Source organism: Rhea pennata, chromosome 4 (assembly GCF_028389875.1).
Source record: "Rhea pennata isolate bPtePen1 chromosome 4, bPtePen1.pri, whole genome shotgun sequence".
Lineage (NCBI taxonomy): Eukaryota > Metazoa > Chordata > Aves > Rheiformes > Rheidae > Rhea > Rhea pennata.
In genome coordinates, this window is record NC_084666.1 from 10,283,660 (window position 1) to 10,303,307 (window position 19,648).

The 19,648-nt window shown below is 38.0% G+C and overlaps 1 protein-coding gene across 4 annotated transcripts in view; it reads left to right on the forward strand.

Annotated features, from left to right (window-relative positions):
* ADD1 (adducin 1) overlaps positions 1-19,648 on the forward strand; it is a 67,910-nt gene that overhangs the window by 24,142 nt on the left and 24,120 nt on the right. For all 4 annotated transcript variants that reach the window (XM_062575268.1, XM_062575269.1, XM_062575270.1 and 1 more), the window contains exons 2-9: positions 8,344-8,556; positions 9,619-9,781; positions 10,841-10,992; positions 14,932-15,012; positions 17,507-17,656; positions 18,650-18,793; positions 18,943-19,041; positions 19,412-19,588. In XM_062575268.1, the coding sequence (XP_062431252.1) occupies positions 8,362-8,556; positions 9,619-9,781; positions 10,841-10,992; positions 14,932-15,012; positions 17,507-17,656; positions 18,650-18,793; positions 18,943-19,041; positions 19,412-19,588 (1,161 nt within the window). In that variant the 5' untranslated portion in view covers positions 8,344-8,361. The remainder of the gene's footprint in view (positions 1-8,343; positions 8,557-9,618; positions 9,782-10,840; positions 10,993-14,931; positions 15,013-17,506; positions 17,657-18,649; positions 18,794-18,942; positions 19,042-19,411; positions 19,589-19,648) is intronic.

Sequence of the window (19,648 nt, forward strand, 5' to 3'; positions counted from 1 at the left end):
TTTTTGTGACCTGATCTCATGGTGTATGAGGTTTCTTCTGGTTGGTCGTTTCATTTTTGTTGTTTTTTTCCCCTCCTTCTTTTTCCTCTTTCTCTAATCCTGCTTAATATCATAGATATTAAGGCACAATATTACAGATATAAAATACATTACTTTGTGAGATAAACTTGTAGTTGGATTGCTCTAATTTTGGAGAGTCCAGTATTTAACTCGCAGTACTTGGTTAGTAATGAGCAGGATGGTGAAGGCTGCATTCAGTACGAGCTAAATAAGTGTTCTTGTTTGTGAAACAGCCTCTTCCTGTTTGAAAACAAAGAGCAGAGGAAATTTTGAAGATGCATGAACTAGAACTTTTACTAAAAAAGAATATGGTTGTTCATGATGTTAAGTACATTGTCTACTCAATAGTACAGTCATGAATTTACTTTCTTTGTTCTTGGACTTCTCAGTTAGTGCCAACTTTTCCTTTTAAAAGTTCAATAGGAAAAAGTCGAAATGTCAAGAACAAATCCAAGGTCATTGGTGCCAAAGTGTTCTCACTGAAAATGATGAAACCAATGCAGATCAGTAGTCTGTTTCCCTATTATATAGTTATGTTAGCTTTTCAAGGAGCAAGGTCAGCAAATATTACCCTAAAGTACAGGAAGAATTGGAAAATATACAGGAAACGCCAGAATAACGAGTAAAGAGTAATAGTGCAAATGTACAAACAACTTTCAGATACCGAATGATAATGAAACCTTACTTTCTCTGGATGTGCACGCTCCATCTCCACACTGACTACCATTTTTCACACTGCACATAACCTCTATGTGTATTCACGATTCCTCAGCTAGCCCTCAGGTCTCTTGATGCCCCAGTGGAGTAACACCCAGGTGTTCTCTCAGCCTTTTCCCTTGCTTCTACCCAGGACATCATAACTCCCCCTTCTTTGCAGTAATTTTAGTTTTATACCATGGCTGTTCACAGTACCCCCACCTCCCTTTGCCATAAAATTATCTTTCTGCTGTTCTTTCCCCCTGTTCTTTCCTGTCCCTTACTCTACCTGCTCCCTTCCCTTGCTCTGCCAGCGTGCTGTCTGTGGTGTGACCTACGTGAATGCCTTCTGGGTTATTCTCATTACTCCTCAAAGATTGCTGCCTAGAAAAAGATGCGGGTAACAGGTTCCTCTGCACCTCCCTTTCATCCCTACCCTAGCGACTTCTTGTCCATCTTCTGTGTTCATGTCAGTAGATTTGTGTTAGGACTTAATGGTGTAGTGATGTCCTCAGTGTGAGAGAAGATTTTTTTTTGAAAGAATGATCAGAAAATAACCCAGATATAAAGCAAATTACAGTATGATTGGCAAAATAGGTCTCGGAAGCTATTCGTTCTGGCGGTAGGTTCCCGAGGTGTTTGTGCCTGGTGGCTGGGGTTCTGACGGCAGCTCTAGGTTCGACTTTGCGAATCAGACACAAGCTCCATTCTTACGCTTTGCTGAGATCTTATTTTGTACGAGAATTTGTCAGTTGTCAGGAAGGTTTATATTGGTTCCCCGCCCCAAGGTTTTGCTCAAGCTCTCCTGAAGGGGGGAGACGGACGGACGGACAGTGGTACTTCCAGTTTGTGCGCTGTCTTAGGCAGGCAGAGTTTTTTCAAAGTTCCTAGAAGCCTTTTGGGTTCCTTTGTCTTTTTGAGATAACCTCCTTCCTGCTTCTCAGGATGTGTGGGGTTTTTCTGTTTTTTTGTGTTGTTTTTATTTTTAAATGGATCAGAATCAGCAGATTTAAAGTCACATGCAGTGAAGAGGTGTGGTCAGTCCTTTTGGTGGCAGCGAGCCATTAGATTAGTTCCAGTGCCCGTGGGACTGCAGCCTTAGCAGAAATTATTTTCCTCAGGCTGTGGAGAAGCAAAAAATAACTAATTCCTATAAAAAGGCATTGCAACATTATATTGCAACAACACAGTCCATCCACTGAATGTAGTTAGCTGATCTCTAGCTAGTGTACACTTTTGAGACATTTTTAATCCTCAACATTCCTATAATATTTATAATGCAGAGATTAAGAAACACTGGGCTTATAAATTACTTGGGGCGTAATAGATCTATTCCAACTTTCAAGAATTAGAAGTTAGTTCTAAATGTGTTTATTAACTGCATTTTTATTTTTTAAGACTTAAGGCTTTTTGTTTCCTCCTTAAGTTAAGTAGATTCTTACTGGTTATTATTTACTGTCCTATCCACTGAAAAAGTCATTTAAATACATACGCATCACCATACTCTCCAGACTGAGTACAGAGGAATGTGAGCTGTTTAGAGGATGAAATTTGTCTTGTTTCCGGATGTTGATGTGAACAGTTTTATGGCATTCCAGTTCAAAAAAACTTTCCACTTTTCTTTAACTCTGTAATACTTTTCCCTCTTAAGGGAAATAAAACCAGCTCTAGGGGAGGAAGGGGATTTTGAAAGATAAAAGTAACCCTAAATGTTAATACTAATTTTAGAAAATTTTTCATAAAGAAGTATTCATTTTATGTACATTCACTAAACTTTATAAAGCATATTTCCTGACAAAGACTATTTTGCAAACAACTTATATATAATATACGGGTGCCCATACATGCACCACGTGATAAATGCTGTAGGCTTTGAATTGATACAGGTTTTCTCACTGGTTGCAGCGGTTTATCAGAATTTGTAGTATTTGTATGTATATACATATTATAAGGATGAATTTAGCTGCTTCAGTTATTATAAGTTGTGATTTGAAATTGATGAGTATTTTCTGCTAATTTATGGTGTTCCCTCTGGCTCTCTCTTTACATTTGAAAATAACTATTTCCAAGAGAAGAGCTTTTTATCCGCTGATGTTTTCCAGCTACAGCTTTTTCAGTTAAGGGTGTGGTGGGGTTTTTTTTTGCTGACGCAGTTGTGTTAGAAAAGGCTCTCGCATAAAAACAGTTATCATGGAAAAAAGTCTTCTGACATTATAGCTTATCTCACTTGGGAACTATAGTAAATATAGGAGAAAAGACCTGTCTGTAAATTGAAAGCTTTGCAGATGTGAACAGAGCCTTTCGTTTTCTTCAACGTCTGGGCAGCCTGTTGCGGTTTTCCGTATGTCTTTCTAGTTCATTGAGCCATCAGCCGGTTTCACAGTGCATGTTCAGTTTAATAGTCTGTTCAGATGAATTTTATTTACGATCTGATTTTCTGTTATTGAAGTTCACACTGGAGAGTTCATCATGCCTTACTCTCAAAGGGCTGTCTGCAGAGATTCATGAATAAACTTCTGCGGGTTTCGCAAAAAGTTGTCAAACATAATTCTAACTGAAAAATCGTTACCTTATCAGTAGCTGTCAGACATGAAAATAAACAATTTCTATTACAGTTCCATTAAACAGTTATTAGGCCACATGGGGGGATGGACTGCCATTAATTTTTGATATCTGGAAATGAGTTATAAAATTGATATTTAACTTCAGATTTAAAACAATCACTTAATGTTAATCATCAAATTTCCTGTTAAATTATTGTCACTAGATAGTGGTGAAGCAGTAGTGGCTCTCAAGACCACCTTAAATGTCATTTCATTTTAGAGTGAAGGAGTGAGACAACTTTGGCAAGGCACTTTGGTCCCATTTTTATGCTGCCTGTGCAAGGTGTTAAGAACCAACTTCAATGTGAATAAGGAACAGTGAAGTAACTGTGCAATTCCTTTGAAAATAGCCTTAGGCACTCTGAAAATAATTTGAAATTAGTGTAAATTAAAAGTATAGTGCGGTTAAAAGCATAATTAATATTTGTAGGTGTGTTGATATACTCTCCTTTAAACAAGGATGCATGTATGCGCAAGGCAGAATGGTACACTCGGTAAATCCTGGGGCAGAAAGAAGTAGACCATCTTTTTGGATGGTGGTGATGTTAAATTGGAAATTGATAGTTTTCAGGTGTTTTCCGTATAAAGAAAATTAATGTTTGGGACTAGACTCAATAGACCACAGTATAAAATTTGAACTACTTAGGCAGGTTCATTTGTCTTCATTTGTGAACTTGCCTTTATGCTGTTTCTAAACTTAGTCCATGTGATAAATGGTGGATGATGAAATTAAGACTTACTAAGTAGTACTTCACTTGGACCAGTCTAAGTGTAAGCCACAAGCTTGGATCTGCAAGCTGTCATTTTTCAGAAAAAACAGTTACACAGGTTGTTTGGTTTGTTTGTTTTTTGTTCTTTTTTATTTTTCATTTTCTTTTTGAACCATTTTTTCCACTTCTTGAGAAGCGGATAGGTTAGTTAGGAAGGGTAGATAATAGAGCTCAGAAGAGGGATTGTGGAAAGTAATAGTGAGTGTTTGAAAGTGTCTTGTGTTGTTAAACGCTGGATAGCACAGTCTGGAAGTTGTGAAGGGGAGGGAATTTAGAAGACTGGGCAAAGGCTGTATGGTGGGCTGTAGCTGATGAAGGAAAGGCAGCTCCTGCACTGTAACTGTATTTGCTCAAAGCTTTCTAGGTCTAAAACCTTCAATGATTTTTCATGAGGATAAAAGCATTATTTCCATTATAGAATCAGTAAGGTTGGAAGGGACCTCTGGAGATCATCTAGTCCAACCTCCCTGCTCAGCAAGGTCACCTAGAGCAGGTTAGACAGGGTTGCATCCAGGCGGGCTTTGAAGATCTCCAGAGAAGGAGACTCCACAACCTCTCTGGGCAACCTGTTCCCGTGCTCCGTCACTCTCACAGGGAAGAAATTCCCCCTCACGGTCAGGCGGAACTTCCTGTGCTTCAATTTCTGCCCGTTGCCTCTTGTCCTGTCATGTGGGACAACTGAAAACAGTTTGGCCCTGTCCCCCTGACACCCTCCCTTCAGGTACTTGTACACATGGATAAGATCCCCCCTCAGGCTTCTCTTCCCCAGGCTGAAGAGGCCCAGCTCTCGCAGCCGTTCCTCATAGGGCAGGTGCTCCAGCCCTCTGATCATCCTCGTAGCCCCACGCTGGACTCTCTCCAGTAGCTCCCCTCCCTGTCTCTCTTGTCCTGGGGAGCCCAGAACTGGACACAGTACTGAAGATGAGGCCTCCCCAGGGCTGAGTAGAGGGGCAGCATCACCTCCCTCGACCTGCTGGCAACACTCTTCCCAATGCACCCCAGGATACCATTGGCCTTCTTGGCCACAAAGGCACATTGCTGGCTCACGGTCAACCTGTCATCCACCAGCACTGCCAGGTCCTTCTCTGCAGAGCTGCTCTCCAGCAGGTCAGCCCCCAACCTGTACTGATGCATGGAGTTATTTCTCCTTAGGTGCAGGACTCTGCACTTGTGCTTGTTGAACCTCAGGAGGTTCCTCTCTGCCCAGCTCTCCAGCCTGTCCAGGTCTCCCTGAATGGCAGCACAGCCCTCGGGTGTATCAGCCACTCCTCCCAGCTTGGTATCATGAGCAAACTTGCTGAGGAGGCACTCTGTCCCCTCATCCAGGTCATTGATGAAAAAGTTGAACAGGATGGGACCCAGTACTGAGCCCTGGGGGACACCACTAGCCACAGGCCTCCAACTAGACTCCATACCACTGATGATGACCGTCTGAGCTCTGCCTTTCAGCCAATTCTCAATCCACCTCACTGTCTGCTCAGCTAACCCACACTTCCCAAGCTTCTCTAGGAGGATGTTATGGGAGACAGCATCAAAAGCCGTGCTGAAGTCAAGGTACACAATGTCCACTGTTCTCCCCTCATCTACCTAGCCAGTCATTCCATCACAGAAGGCTATCAGAGTGGTTAAGCAGGATTTCCCCTTGGTGAATCCATGCTGACTGCTCCTGATCACCTTCTTTTCCTCCGTATGTCTGGAAATGGCATCCAGAAGGAGCTGTTCCATCCCCTTTCCAGGGATGGAGGTGAGGCTGACCGGCCTGTAGTTGCCTGGATCCTCCTCCTTGCCCTTCTTGATGACTGGAGTGTCACTGGCTTTCTTCCAGTCCTCAGGCACCTCCAGTTCTCCATGACTTTTCAAAGACGATGGAGAGCAGCCTGGCAACAACATTCGCCAGCTCCCTCAGTACTCGTGGGTGCATCCCACGATGCAGGGGCCCATGGATTTGTGGATGTCCAGCCTGCCCAGAAGGTCTCTAATCCTGTCCTCCTCAACCAAAGGGAAGTCTTCTCTTCTCTGGACTTTCTCCTTCACGTCCAGGCTCTGGGATTCATGGGGGCTGCCCTTAGCAGTGAAGACTGAAGCAAAGAAGGCATTCATGAATTCTGTCTTCTCTGTATCTGTTGTCACCAGGACATGTTATAATATTATGTATATTATTATGATATATATATGTAATGATATTATAGATATTATCTGTATCTCATATTTCCTCCTGGGTGGAGGAAAACTAGTAATTAAATAAGTAGTAATAATTTTAAAAATGTGTGTACATACTTTTTTTTTTAAGCACTATTATTACAAGCTTCAGTTTTAAAACCTAAAGTTATTGGTTTAAAATGAAATACTTTTAGCAGTGCATTTATGTGTGCAGATTTATTTATCTAGCAACTCAATGGGTGGGAATTTCAGAGCATTTAAAACCTGGGTTTATGAAGTGCTAACACAGGTTTTGATAGTTTTAGCCTTTTTAGCAGATTCAAGGAAAAACTTATTTGTAGCTCGTTATATTTTACTGTCTCAGTTTGGTGAATAACTTATTCAGAAATACGAAATCAGTTGGACTTTGAAAAAGCAAAAATGCATGTTTTCTAATATAGGAATTGAGAGAATGAGATCCACTAATTCTGTATTCACAAACAGTGTATGTGTCACTAAGAAAAAAACTAAAAATAGTTTAAAAAAATTAAAACATATATATGTGTATATATGTTTTGTTTTTATCTGACGGGTAGGCAGAATTTGTAGAGGATTAATCATTACTTAAATGAATATACATAGTGTTTCTTGTTGCATAGTAAAAAGTACAATAACTTGGTAGAGTATAAATGTATAATGGCTGTTTAAATCAATGTTTTCCTGCTTGCATGAATCTCCAGTCTCAGTTGGCATCATTGAAATTAGTTGGTTATTCTGCTTTGTTGGACTGGGGAGCTGGATTCTGCTACTTTGTTCTCTTCATCTCTTGCTCCGCTTCCAGGAAAGACCTACGAGCTTCTCTCAGCTCCTTTGGGTGGTAAAGTTGCTGCATGACCTTAGGGTGTGGAGTTTGAACCTTGCATATTTTGGGCAGAAGATACGTGATTGTGGTTTGCTGAACTAGCAAGCCATTTCTAGTTGAGTGCTTTTATTACAGTTCAGTGAAGTACAGTTTGTGTTGATGATGCTTTTGTCATGTATGATATTTGAAGAAAATCATTTTCTCTGAAAAATCTTTAATTTAATTTAATATGTCAGTGATAAGTAACTTGAGGTTCCAGTCTCAAGGCATTGCAAAGCTGGCTTTATAAAACTGGTTGCTTGTCAGTGGAAAGCTTCAGAAAAATTCTCTAAAATTTTTTTTGAATGAAGTTATAATGTTGTATCCAGACAACAGGGATTCTTGTGGTTGAAAGAAGGAAACTATATGTGAGCAATGCAAGCTGAATTTTCAGACTTTGTAGTTGGTACATGTAATTGTTTTGTTGTAATATGTAAAACTTGTGCACTAGCGGATGCGTTGTGGGATGAATGTAAAATAAAAATCTGTTCGTGAAAAGGACATTTTAGGTTTTAGAATCAGTATTTTGGAGCATCTTTCCAGAAATCTGTTTGGAATCTGAGCTTGTTTTGGTGATGTTGATTCTTATTAGTGAACATTCCTATACTCCATTTTCCTTAATGATTTGAATTCTGATTTATACAATTGTCTTGTGTGTGTGTCTTAACTTTCTAAGACAAAAAAAAAAGAGCCAATGATTTTAAACGTTGGACATGTTGAACATCTCCTGTCATTGACTGTAGGAAGATTAGCAAGACTTTCATGCTTCTGAAAATCAAACCATGTTTCACTGGTTTGTATAAAAGATCATAGTTCAGATGTAATGATCAGCACTTACAGCTACACAGGAATTCTGTAGCTATGTATACAACTTAAAGACTTCCAAGTGGTTTAAATGAGAGCTTTTATAGCAGTTTTGTGTAGCATGTATGTAGTATATATGTTTTTGCATATATAATTACCTACATTTTAATCTTGTATTTTAAATTGTTATATTTCTCCTTCAAAAAAATGCTATCCAACTGCACAAAAATGGCTTCTGTGTTTGGGGAGCCATGCTAATTGTACTGGATTAGAACTGTCACTCTTTTGAAATAAGAAACACGAATGAAGTTCTTTATTTAATATTATTTTGTCCTCATTTGTTCCCCTCCTCCCCCCTTCAACTCCACAGGATCCTTAAAACTGTGCTATGAATGGTGATTCTGGTGCAGCGGTGGTGACTTCACCACCTCCAACAACAGCCCCCCATAAAGAGAGATATTTTGATCGTGTTGATGAAAATAACCCGGATTACTTGAGAGAGAGGAATATGGCACCTGACCTGCGCCAGGATTTTAACATGATGGAACAGAAGAAGAGAGTCTCCATGATTCTTCAAAGCCCGGTAAGAAAAGAAAATGCTGCATCTTTACAGTGTTAAATATAGCCTCTCTCTCTTTCTCTTTTTTTGAATATCCCTGTGGAACTGAATTATATCTTAAACCCTATTGAAAAGATTCATACAAATGAATACTTTCTATTCAAGTATTCATTTGTAGCATAATTTTCTCACATTGTCTGGTTGAATTTTTATTGTCTACTGATCAAGCAGTTCCTCAGTCTTGTTTTTAGAATTCTATTTAATTGGTCAACAATAATAAACTGTGAGTGATTGCAGTTTGATATTAAAAAAGTTTCCCTGAGGGGGGGAAAAAGAAGCAAAACAAAACTGCTCTCATAACGTTTGTTCCTTTTGCATAACTGGTGGGTGGCTTGAGATACAGGACATTTTGTGGCATGTCTTCATTGAGAATAGGGATATAGTGGTATAGTTACTGTTTTTTCAGGTGAGATCAATCCATTTAATTTAGATTTACTTAATGTTTGAAATTTTCTTACAGTAAAAATTCCACAGTTCTTGTCAAAAAAACAGCTACAAGTAATAGTAAAAGTCTTCTCGTCCCCCCCCCCTTAAAAAATATATATAAAAAAGGAATGTAAACAAATTCCTAATTTAAGCCTAGTTATAAATTTTGGTGGCTATACTTCTCTCTGTTCCTGAGGTGCCCTCTTGGCTCTCATTTCCCTGTTGGTAACTGTCCTAAGTCGATAAATTTCCTTCTCTTTTCTGGTTCTACTACTTCTGCTTTCAGACTTCATGTTCTTTCAGACTGATTGTATTTCCTTCTTCACGAAATCTGTATTAATAGGTTCAATGAGTTTTGATATTACTTGAAGAAAGTATGATGGAACTTTTCTTTAAAGAAGGGGGGGGGAAATTACTCATATTGTTGAAAGTGTTGCTCTTTGAAGTGCTAAGTAACAGTATGCACCCATTAACGCTGTCTTGAGCTGTTTTGTAGAAGAAGTATAAGACGTTTCCATCAAAATGCTAATAAGAAGTTATGTATGAAGGGTTGACATTCATTTGAATCATGCTTAACCATATGCAATATCCTGTTGCTAGGCTTTCTGTGAAGAATTGGAATCTATGATCCAGGAACAGTTTAAGAAAGGAAAGAACCCAACAGGCCTATTGGCTTTACAGCAGATTGCAGATTTCATGACAACAAATGTACCAAATGTCTACCCAGCAGCACCACAAGGCGGAATGGCCGCCTTAAACATGAGTGAGTGCACCTTAACATGTAACTAGCAGTTCAGGATTTCGTTGTTTTTTGGAAATATCATCCTGTCCTGCTCACAGGAAGACTGTAAATGTAAAATGAATTGATTTAATTGTTAAATGTCAGTGATAAGCAATGCAATTCATGTGCATCATTTATATCAACAGCTGTTTCTTCTTAATTGAAAAATAAGCCGGATAAGTGAGCAGTAGTTGGAAATCTAAACATTTAAATACTGCTAAAGTTTACTAGATGTATTGTCTGCTGGAAAATGAAATATTCATTAATAGTCTAGTAATAACAGAGGCCTTTAGAAACTAGTTATTTTTGCCTTTGCAATACTGCTTGTGACTTCTGTGAAGCAAAGCTATAGAAACACCAGCAAGCAAAACGTAAAAAGGAAATGCACACACATGCACATGGAGGTTTTGGTATGCTTCAGAGAACATAGATCGCTGTCTGTCCTTCAAAATGAAGCTGTACTTGGACTGTAACATGATCTAGTTCTACTTTACTGCAGTTTCTCCAAACAACATTTCTAATTGCACTGTGATTAGATATACAGCAGTTTTAATTTTTTACCATAATCTTGTTCTCTCTAGATTGTGCTTATTTTTTCCTATTTGATTGTACACAAATTTGTGATTCTGTTCTGCTAGATATATACTTTTCAAGAATACAGCATTACTTATTTAAAAAAATGAAATATTTAGGGTTACTTTTTTAGTATCGACTAATAGTTGTATTTTAAAGGCAATCATGAGTTAGAGGGGAAAAATATTTTGCTAAGAAACCCACTGTTAGTTGGCACTAATGACTGTTAAGGAAGGAAACTAATTGTGATTACATCCACAATAAATGATCTTTTCAGTGATCACAGTTACATTTGTGCAATATAGATTATGACATTATGGTAATTAAAATTTGCTGCCCCTTTCTTAGGTTAATACGTTAATATTAGTGTGTAAGAACAGCTTGTAATACTGACACTTTTTTTTTTTTTTTTTTTTTTACTGTGGCTGAGTACATAACTATCATGTGCTTTCCCCCCTGCCTTTTCAGGTCTTGGCATGGTGACACCAGTGAATGATCTGAGAGGATCAGATTCAATTGCTTATGAAAAAGGGGAGAAGTTGTTACGATGTAAACTGGCAGCTTTCTACAGATTGGCAGATCTCTTTGGCTGGTCTCAGCTTATTTACAATCATATAACAGTGAGTACTGAATCAACAGATAACTGAACCAATTGTTTTAACAGACAAGAGAATTGCTCCCCTCCCCTATCTGTCACTTTCTCTTTGTGTGGAAGAAGAGCAGGAGTATTGAAAGCAGGTTAATAGTGAAGAGATTTGTCATTGCATCTCAAGCGTGAGAGCTGAACAGCTTGGATGTCAGCCATTGTAGTCTGAATAGAGTCTTAAGAGAGTGTACATAAAGTTCTCAAGATGAAATTAAGGTTGCTGAAAGACTCTGTCTTTTAGTATTTTAAATGGACTGAATAACTTTATTCTGTAAGGTAGTATCTTAGTTTTCTTTCAGAGTACTAAAATACCTTGTTTTTAGTCATTCAGTTGACTTTTATTGAAAAAAGCCTTTTCCCAAAAAAAGATTTTTTAAAAAAGAAACAATAGTACTTCTGAACTGCTACTTGGCTTAATGCTGCATGCCAGCTATTTTCCTTGTAAATGAGTAATTGCTGGCATCCATAATAATAATGACAAGGAGGTCAAATCAAGGAGGTTTTATATGCCAGAAGAGTGATCAACATGAGCCTCATGAGTAAAGTCACAGCTGTGGTGCAAAACCCAGTCTATTGTTTTCCTAACAGAGCTGAATTGTTTTTTTCCTATGTAGTGGTGTGCCTGGAGAAGTAGTTACGGCAATGCCATGTGATGGGATTTATCGAGTTAGCTTTCTTCTGAGGGGGATGGGAGCACAGGAAGATTAGATAATGATGTTACCAGTTGAGGTGGTGGCACAGTCAAAGCACCTGGAATATGAGACTTGCACAGTATTTTAGACAGCTTTTGAGGAGCTTTTGAGGTAGTACTGGAAGGTTTGTGGTTAATAGTTTGTTACCAGGCAGCCATAAGCCATAGTTCAACCTTCTTTTAAAGCTGTATATATATTTACAAAACAGTCTTATCTCTGTTTTGTTTGCCCGTATTTTATGTAGTATTGTGGTAGCAGGGCACACTTTTGGAATGTGGCAGATATATCTGACGTCTTGCAGAACCAGGTTTTCCTGGGACTTCGGTTTTCACTGTTTGTGAATGGATGCTCTAACCTCTAAGATATTGCATCAAAGTTAAATGCTACCAGTATACATTTTAAATAGTAAAAATGATATAACAGCCTTCTGATAGGAGTGTTATCCTGTATGTTTGAGGAGATAAGAATTGCAAGGATGTGAGAGTATATGTCAGTCTGGGGAGGTGATCTTTGTTTTCCTGGATCTTCAGCAATTGTTCGCAGCTCCTAGGTGTAGAGTTGTTCAGACCAGTGTACAGTCCTGACACAGAAGGAAAATTACAGAGTGTCAAGAGCTTTAGAGTCAAATAAGATAATGTATAGTAAGCTTGGATGTGTCTTGGGCTAGGCAGAATTTGAAGTCGCAGGTTTGCAGAAGATACTTTATTCAACAGGTCTTGGTTTGCTTTGAGAGTGTGAGCTGTTCATTGGATCTAATCCCGAAGTAGAGTGGTTTGTGTGTCTTGCTGCTTGCTTATCTTACATTCAAGCAATATCTAGTTTTTTGGGCATTTGAATAATGCATATCCTTTGTCTTTGCATAACAAAGGAGAAGATTTTGCAAATCAGTAATGTTTCTGTAACTGAGAATGGTTTTGGTGATTCATAAAAGTACAGGTTAACCTGAACTAACTGGTTATAAAGAAAGCTACTTTTTTCTAAGTACTAGAAAAAAAATTTTTAGAGTGCCTGTGATTTCTTAAATTTGAAAGATAAACAGCAGTGATTGAGCAACAGGTTGGCTTTGTTTTCAGTTCTGGCAACCTAGACAAGTGGAATGCGTAAGCTTTACAAAGTCTATGGTTACCTCTCTGAATCTAGTAGCAGAACCTAAACCTAGTCACATCTTTGTGGTAACTGATAATCAGAGCTGTAGAGTTTTGTTGGAGCCCTATTTCAGAGAAGCTGTACTTGGTTATACAACCTATGTACACGTATATTTCTCATGCAGTGTACTTTATATTGGAGAAGATGAGGTGCAAGATCAGAGGAGATGGAGGTGACATCAAATACAGCCTAAGACAGAAAGCTGCAGCAGTCTTTACCCACTAGAGCCAAATGAGTTACGGGTTTCTTCTACTGTCCTCTTTGGAAGACTCTAGAAAAAGAAATTGTTAACAATAAGATACTGCTCATGATCCATTACAGAAAATGATGTTTAGAGCAGACCATTCAGATGATAAAGTTTTGAGAACAGGAGTATTATGGAAATTTTTTATGTATTTGAGAATTTAGAAAATGTTAACTTAAACATCAGTGTTTTAACAAGTGGGGGAAAAAGGCTTTAAAAACATGCAGAAGTTACAATACTAAAACAGAATAAACATTGTCCTGTTTTTTCTCTTATATTATGCAAATGTGCTTATCTTTTTTACCAGCTAAATTGTATTGTTCCAAACAAAATCTGTTTTTGTCATAATTCAGTGAACCATTAATTTTGAAATGACTAGAACTGAAAAAACTAAGGGAGACCAGTTGTTTGCAAGCTGAAGCCTGCAAGTGAAATTTGTTTGCTGCAAGAGAGCAACAATACCATTTTGTTTTTAATAAACTTTTGATTCCTTTTCTTAAGAAATCAAGTCTTGTTAAAATTTTTGCCAAGTCATATATATGACTTGCGTAAGATTATGCTAACTACTGTTTCTCCAAGTAAACTTCCTAAACAAGTGAAGACGTCCTAGCAATTGGATTGCAATCCTAGCAATTTAAGCAAATTTCATACTGATATCAAAGATGGGTATATCATGCAAACATTATCCAAGAAAGATAAAAATTTTCAAGTACTGGTCAGAGTTGGACAAACCAAAATGTTGGCAGCATTGGATTTTAGATTGCTAATCAACTATTTATTTTAGGTTTTTTTTTCCCCTGCACTAGACCTAAATAAAGAATGTATGCAATGTTGCAAGTAGTAGCAGACCTGAGCTAGCATAAAGTAGTCACATCTTGGGGAAACAAAGAAGTCAAAAAAGATTGAGTAGACTAATAGCAAAATAGGGAGTTTCCTAAGACCTTTTCTGATCAGTCATGCAAGAAAGAGCTTTTTCATGAGCTCTGAAAAACATACTTCTGACATGCTGACTTTCTTACTTTAGAGATTGTGTAGGTAGATATACCTTGCTTTGCATGTACAGTAAGATATTTGAAGTGTTTTAGTTCTCCATTAAGAGCTATCTAAATGACCTAGATGTCCTGTCCTTATTACTGTACAGACTTGAATCAGATATATCCCAAGCTGTGAATGGTTTGAAGTCAGAATTATTTTTATATTATAAACTGCTGCATGTGTGAATTAGACTATAGAGCAAAAACTTCAGTGAGGAGTGGGATACTTGGTAGAAAAGCTACAAGTATACTGTATTGCTCACAGATATCTCACATGGTACCAACACTGTGGATGGAACCCTACTCTGCATCAGTATGTTTTAAATCTGTTGGCTGAATTCTTAAATTTTCACAGCCTTTTCCATTTCATGGCTTGTATGTTACTGGGATATAAATACCATTGGAGTACAAGTTTGTTTTTCTAAAATGCAGTAACTTTTTCCTGTATCACACAGAATAATTAATTTTACCCGTAGTAATCTAGTTGCCATGAGCACAGGATGTGAGGATTATTGTTGTCCACCACCACCACTGAAGGACTTTGGTTTGGACCTACCATTGGTTCTATTCAACATGGGTTAATAATTAAGTGTGCTGTATGTTGATTATCTGTTATAGCATATACAGTGTGACTTTCATGTACGCTATAGGAATACTTGCTCATCCATACTCAGGAAATAAAAGCAACTTTCATGTCACTGTATGATTTGGTTTTGGGACTTTGTATTGTATGTATTGTACTGTATGCTTTATTAAAGTATTCTTAACTTGCCTTTACTTTTTATTCGTATCCTTAGGCCAGAGTAAATTCTGAGCAGGAACACTTCCTCATTGTACCTTTTGGACTTCTCTATAGTGAGGTTACTGCATCCAGTCTGGTAAGCACTTATTTTTTTACAGCTGTAAAATACCAGTAGCTGAATCTTCTTACTCTGCATGTCTGTAACTGTTTAAATTCTATCCTAGAGAATATTTTATCTTCTGTTTGTTATATGTGTAGAATAGTTTTACTGAATATGGTTGGTTTTGGTAAAGTTAAAGTATCTTCGAGAATGTGTGGAGAGCTTTTTTTGTTTGTTTATTTTTTTTATTTTTATTATTATTATTTTTCCTGTTTAACACGTTAACACCAGGTGCCCCCAGCTGTAAACAGGAGCCAAGTCGCTTAGATAGCTAACTACATCACTCCATTGAGTTTCGTTGGCTGTTGGGTCAGGCTTTTTGAGGGTAACAATACTATTTCAGACATAAATGATGCAAAATAATTACAATTTCAAGACGTTTGATGCATCATACAGTAGCCACGGTTTAATAATGTAAATAGTTGAGGATGTAGATGAACTATCTCTTTAGGATGTAATGTTAGTGGAGGAAGACATTACTTCCTTAACTGTTAGCTAGCAGGAAGAATTTTGTGACCCTTTATCTTCAGTGCAGCTTACTTAAGCTCCTGTTGAAGGTAACCTGAATTAAAGTGCTTGACTCTTTTTGCCCTGAAGCAAATTACGAACTTTCACACTATCTTTTCCACCTGGCTACTGTAAGGTAAGTAGCCTTTAGCAGAGAGGTGAGATAAGCACATGCAGAACTGTAACATCTCAGACTTCAGTTGATCTTACAGGAGTCTGCTCCCCTAATGGTCCAAATACAGCTCTTCAGCTGTACGTAAGGTTTGGCTTTTTCTCATATAAATCTCCTGTAACCATCTTTCCTTTTGTTGTAGCCTTTACGTTAAATTTAATGAAAAGAACTTAGAGCTACGTCCCATGTTACTTTGGGTTTTTAGAGGAGATTAAGGGCTATGTGAGAGTGTATTTCTTGTTACGAACAAAATTCCAAAGAGTGGGGACTTCTGGTTTTGTTTAAGTTTTTTTTTCTGATTTTTGTCTTTATATCAGATATGTAAGCACTTAGTCAAGGCTGCGTGATCATGGAAAACTGCGTGATTATTGAAAAGTGAGATTGCCTTAACAAGGATAAAGAGTGAGAGCTGCACAGTATACTGAGCAAACAGCTTGTCTGTACAGCTGACCACTGAATTTTTTAAAAACAGAATATAATATAAATTTTCAATGGAGCACCACAAATTCAGCTGCCAGTCATATTGTGTGGGATTGTTACTGTATGGCAAGGTACAAGGTTAAAGATAGCTGAATCCAGAGTACTGAAGCACCCAGCTCTTTCCATTTGTCTCAGTCCACTAGATGCGTGGCTTCTGATTTTTCCTTCTTCCCAAGTCTAGCCAGTAGCAAGGCTGAGGATGTGTTCCAAATAGGCAGGGGAATTTATGTGCAGACACACACCTGGTACAGACATGGTTGCTATTAACAGATCAACACAGACGGGAGACCATGACAGCCCCATAACATGAACAGCCTGATCTTGTTCCTACTCTCCAGTTAATCAGGTTTTAAAGCTTGTTGATGGAACAAACACAAAGCCCTATTTATTGAACTTGTGCATACTCACATTCACAAGTCCCTTGGACTTTGGCCCAGTCTTTAAGTCTGTCCAATAGCCACACCCCAACTTACCCAGCCTCTATCTCAGACCTTGAGTCTTTCCGGATTCTGACCTGTTGCTACTCAGCGGCTTGTCTGATGTGAAGTTTACTAGCAAAACGCACGTGCACAGACAGAACAGAGAGGGCACTCGTGCAGAAAATAGCTAGCAGGAGGGTTTAATGGGAAGATAGACTATAGTGACAAGGAGCAGAGCTTAGCCGGACAAGCACACTGGCCAACAGCCTACTTACACAACTAGCTCTTTTGATCCCCCCCCTTTCTCTCTATTTTTCCCATGCTTGTTTTTCCCTTCTCCACCATATCCCCTTCCACACAAACAACCAACTCATAATTAACTTTCCCTTTTATTCCTGATCATGCTACATCCATACCCAAATTTGGTATTTCTGCCACCCCTACCTCAGCAATCAATCTTTTACAGTATCACTGATACAGTTACCTAAGTGCTGTTGGCCTTCCAAGGATCTGCTCCACAAACTCTCCTCTTCAGGTATTTGTGAAGTTTGGCTGTTTCTTATGTAACTCCACCTTAAAGATATGTGAAATACAGCCATTCCTCACAGCACTATCTGTAACTTCTGTCAGCATTTTATACTGTTACCTGTTATATGCAGCAGTCTCTTTTCTTTGATGTTGTGTATCTAGTAGTTTCTCATGTCCTGCTCAGTTAGCTTTATTTTAGGCCAGCGCTGAGGTCGTCTGCCTGGAGCTTTTATCATACATGTTTTCACACTTATTAAAACCCTAGAAAAAAGTATGATTTTAGAGCTTTGGTGGTAGATGTTGAATTAAATCAGATTTCTGGCAATTTTGGATTAATTACAAAAAAAAAATTTTTCATTTTCAGGTTAAAATCAATATTCAAGGAGATGTAGTTGATCGTGGAAGCACTAATTTGGGAGTAAACCAAGCTGGCTTTTCTTTGCACTCCGCAATTTATGCGGCTCGACCTGACGTTAAATGCATTGTGCATATTCATACACCAGCAGGGGCAGCGGTAAGCAAACTTCTTACTCCCCAGCCACAACTGAAAATTAAGTGGTTCCCATTAATCATTGGTTTGCTTCCCTATTGGTAAAAAGGTATTTCGAATCTGTTTGACTGTTACTACAAAAGATACTGCCTTTTGACAATAAGACATAAGAGCTTTTTGTCTAGTGGTGAAGTATGGCACAATCTATCAAGTTTTTCTTAAATATTTGAAAACTTGCTGTGACTTGAGTACAAAAGACAGCTAGCAGCACAGTCAAAATCAGCCTCAGACAGGCTATAATACTCATCTGAAAATGTTGTGGAGGCATACGTGTATCTGGTTTTAATAGATACCTGGGTTTATGCGTCTCATAAGAGCAACCGGTTACAAACCAGTTGTACCCCTTTGGAATTTTTTCCAGAGTCATCTGGTGACCAGGTTGCTCAGATACTTCGGAGCAGTTTTTCTATTCATGGGATTTTACTTCCTGGGCAGGAGGATGCAGGGGAGGGCATGCTTGCTTTTTTTGTTTGGGTTTTTTTGTTTGTTTGTTTGTTTGTTTTTTTGTTTTAACTGATTCACAGCAGCGATGCAACCATTTCAAGGATGAATTACAAGATTCCTAAAATCATGAGCTATGAAGTAGTGTCTGAAAGTATACATCTTTAACAATGTTTCTTGATTTTTACTTGCAGTGCTGTAGAATTACCTGTGTAAAAGTTTGTCACTCAATTCCTTGTATTTGAAAAAAGTGTCACTTAGTGAAAGGAATGAAAGATTTGGTTGATCTTGACAGAGACTTTTCATGTCTGTGTTGATGTCACATCAAAGCAGCGATATTGAGTCAGACCCAAGATCAACGTGACTTGTGTCCTATCCAAAACCTGCAAACAGTAACTAGAAAGAGTATAAGAACAGCAAAGTATATAGCAGTCGTTTTCCAGAATGTGCCCTGGTTATTACTTTTGATTTGTTACTTTTGCAAAAAATTGAGTTAGTTGTTTTAATATTTCTCAGGTATCTGCAATGAAGTGTGGTCTCTTGCCAATTTCTCCTGAAGCACTTTCCCTAGGAGAAGTAGCTTATCATGACTACCATGGTATTTTAGTGGATGATGAAGAAAAAGTGCTCATTCAGAAAAATTTGGGACCTAAAAGCAAGGTCAGTAGTTAAATAGAATTCTAAGAAAAGTGTGTGCTGGTGGAGGGGAGAACGTTCTTTAATCAGGAGCAAGATGTGATGGAAACATATTTAATTAATTGTAAATACTTGCCTTATTGTAGTTAACTTTATTTGCAATGTCTCTCTAGGTCCTTATTCTCAGAAACCATGGCTTAGTATCAGTTGGAGAGACTGTTGAAGAGGCTTTCTACTATATTCATAATCTAGTGCTTGCCTGCGAGATTCAAGTAAGAATTTTAATTAATTTTATATAATAATGTAGTCTTACACTAACTTGTGCTAACTTTTCAAACAGATGAACAGTTGTATGCTTTCCTAGTTGAACTCTTGATCTAAACTAACCCTGTGATTTATGAAATCATTGTATTACGTGGAAACTTTCAAAATACCAGTTTAACTAGCAACTGGAACCATTAATTTGGTATAAACTGCCTGTCAAAACAGACATGCTTGCGAAGAATTTGAGTTCTTGTTAACTGTTACACAGTTTTTGTATAAGTATATTAACTTATTTAGCATTAAAATGGAGTAAATTCTTCTAGCTGTTTGATGACTCTTTTACTGAAAAAACTAAAAGATGGCTTAATTGTTTTTAAGGTACGCACTCTGGCCAGTGCAGGTGGACCTGATAATTTAGTCCTTTTAGATCCTGGAAAGTATAAAGCCAAGTCTCGTTCCCCTGAGTCTCCAGCAGGTGAGGGTACTGTATCTCATCCAAAATGGCAGATTGGCGAACAGGAATTTGAAGCTCTTATGCGAATGCTTGATAATCTGGTAAGGCAGGCATTGTTTTCTGATTGTTTTATATGATAATACTTAAAGTATTTTTAAAAG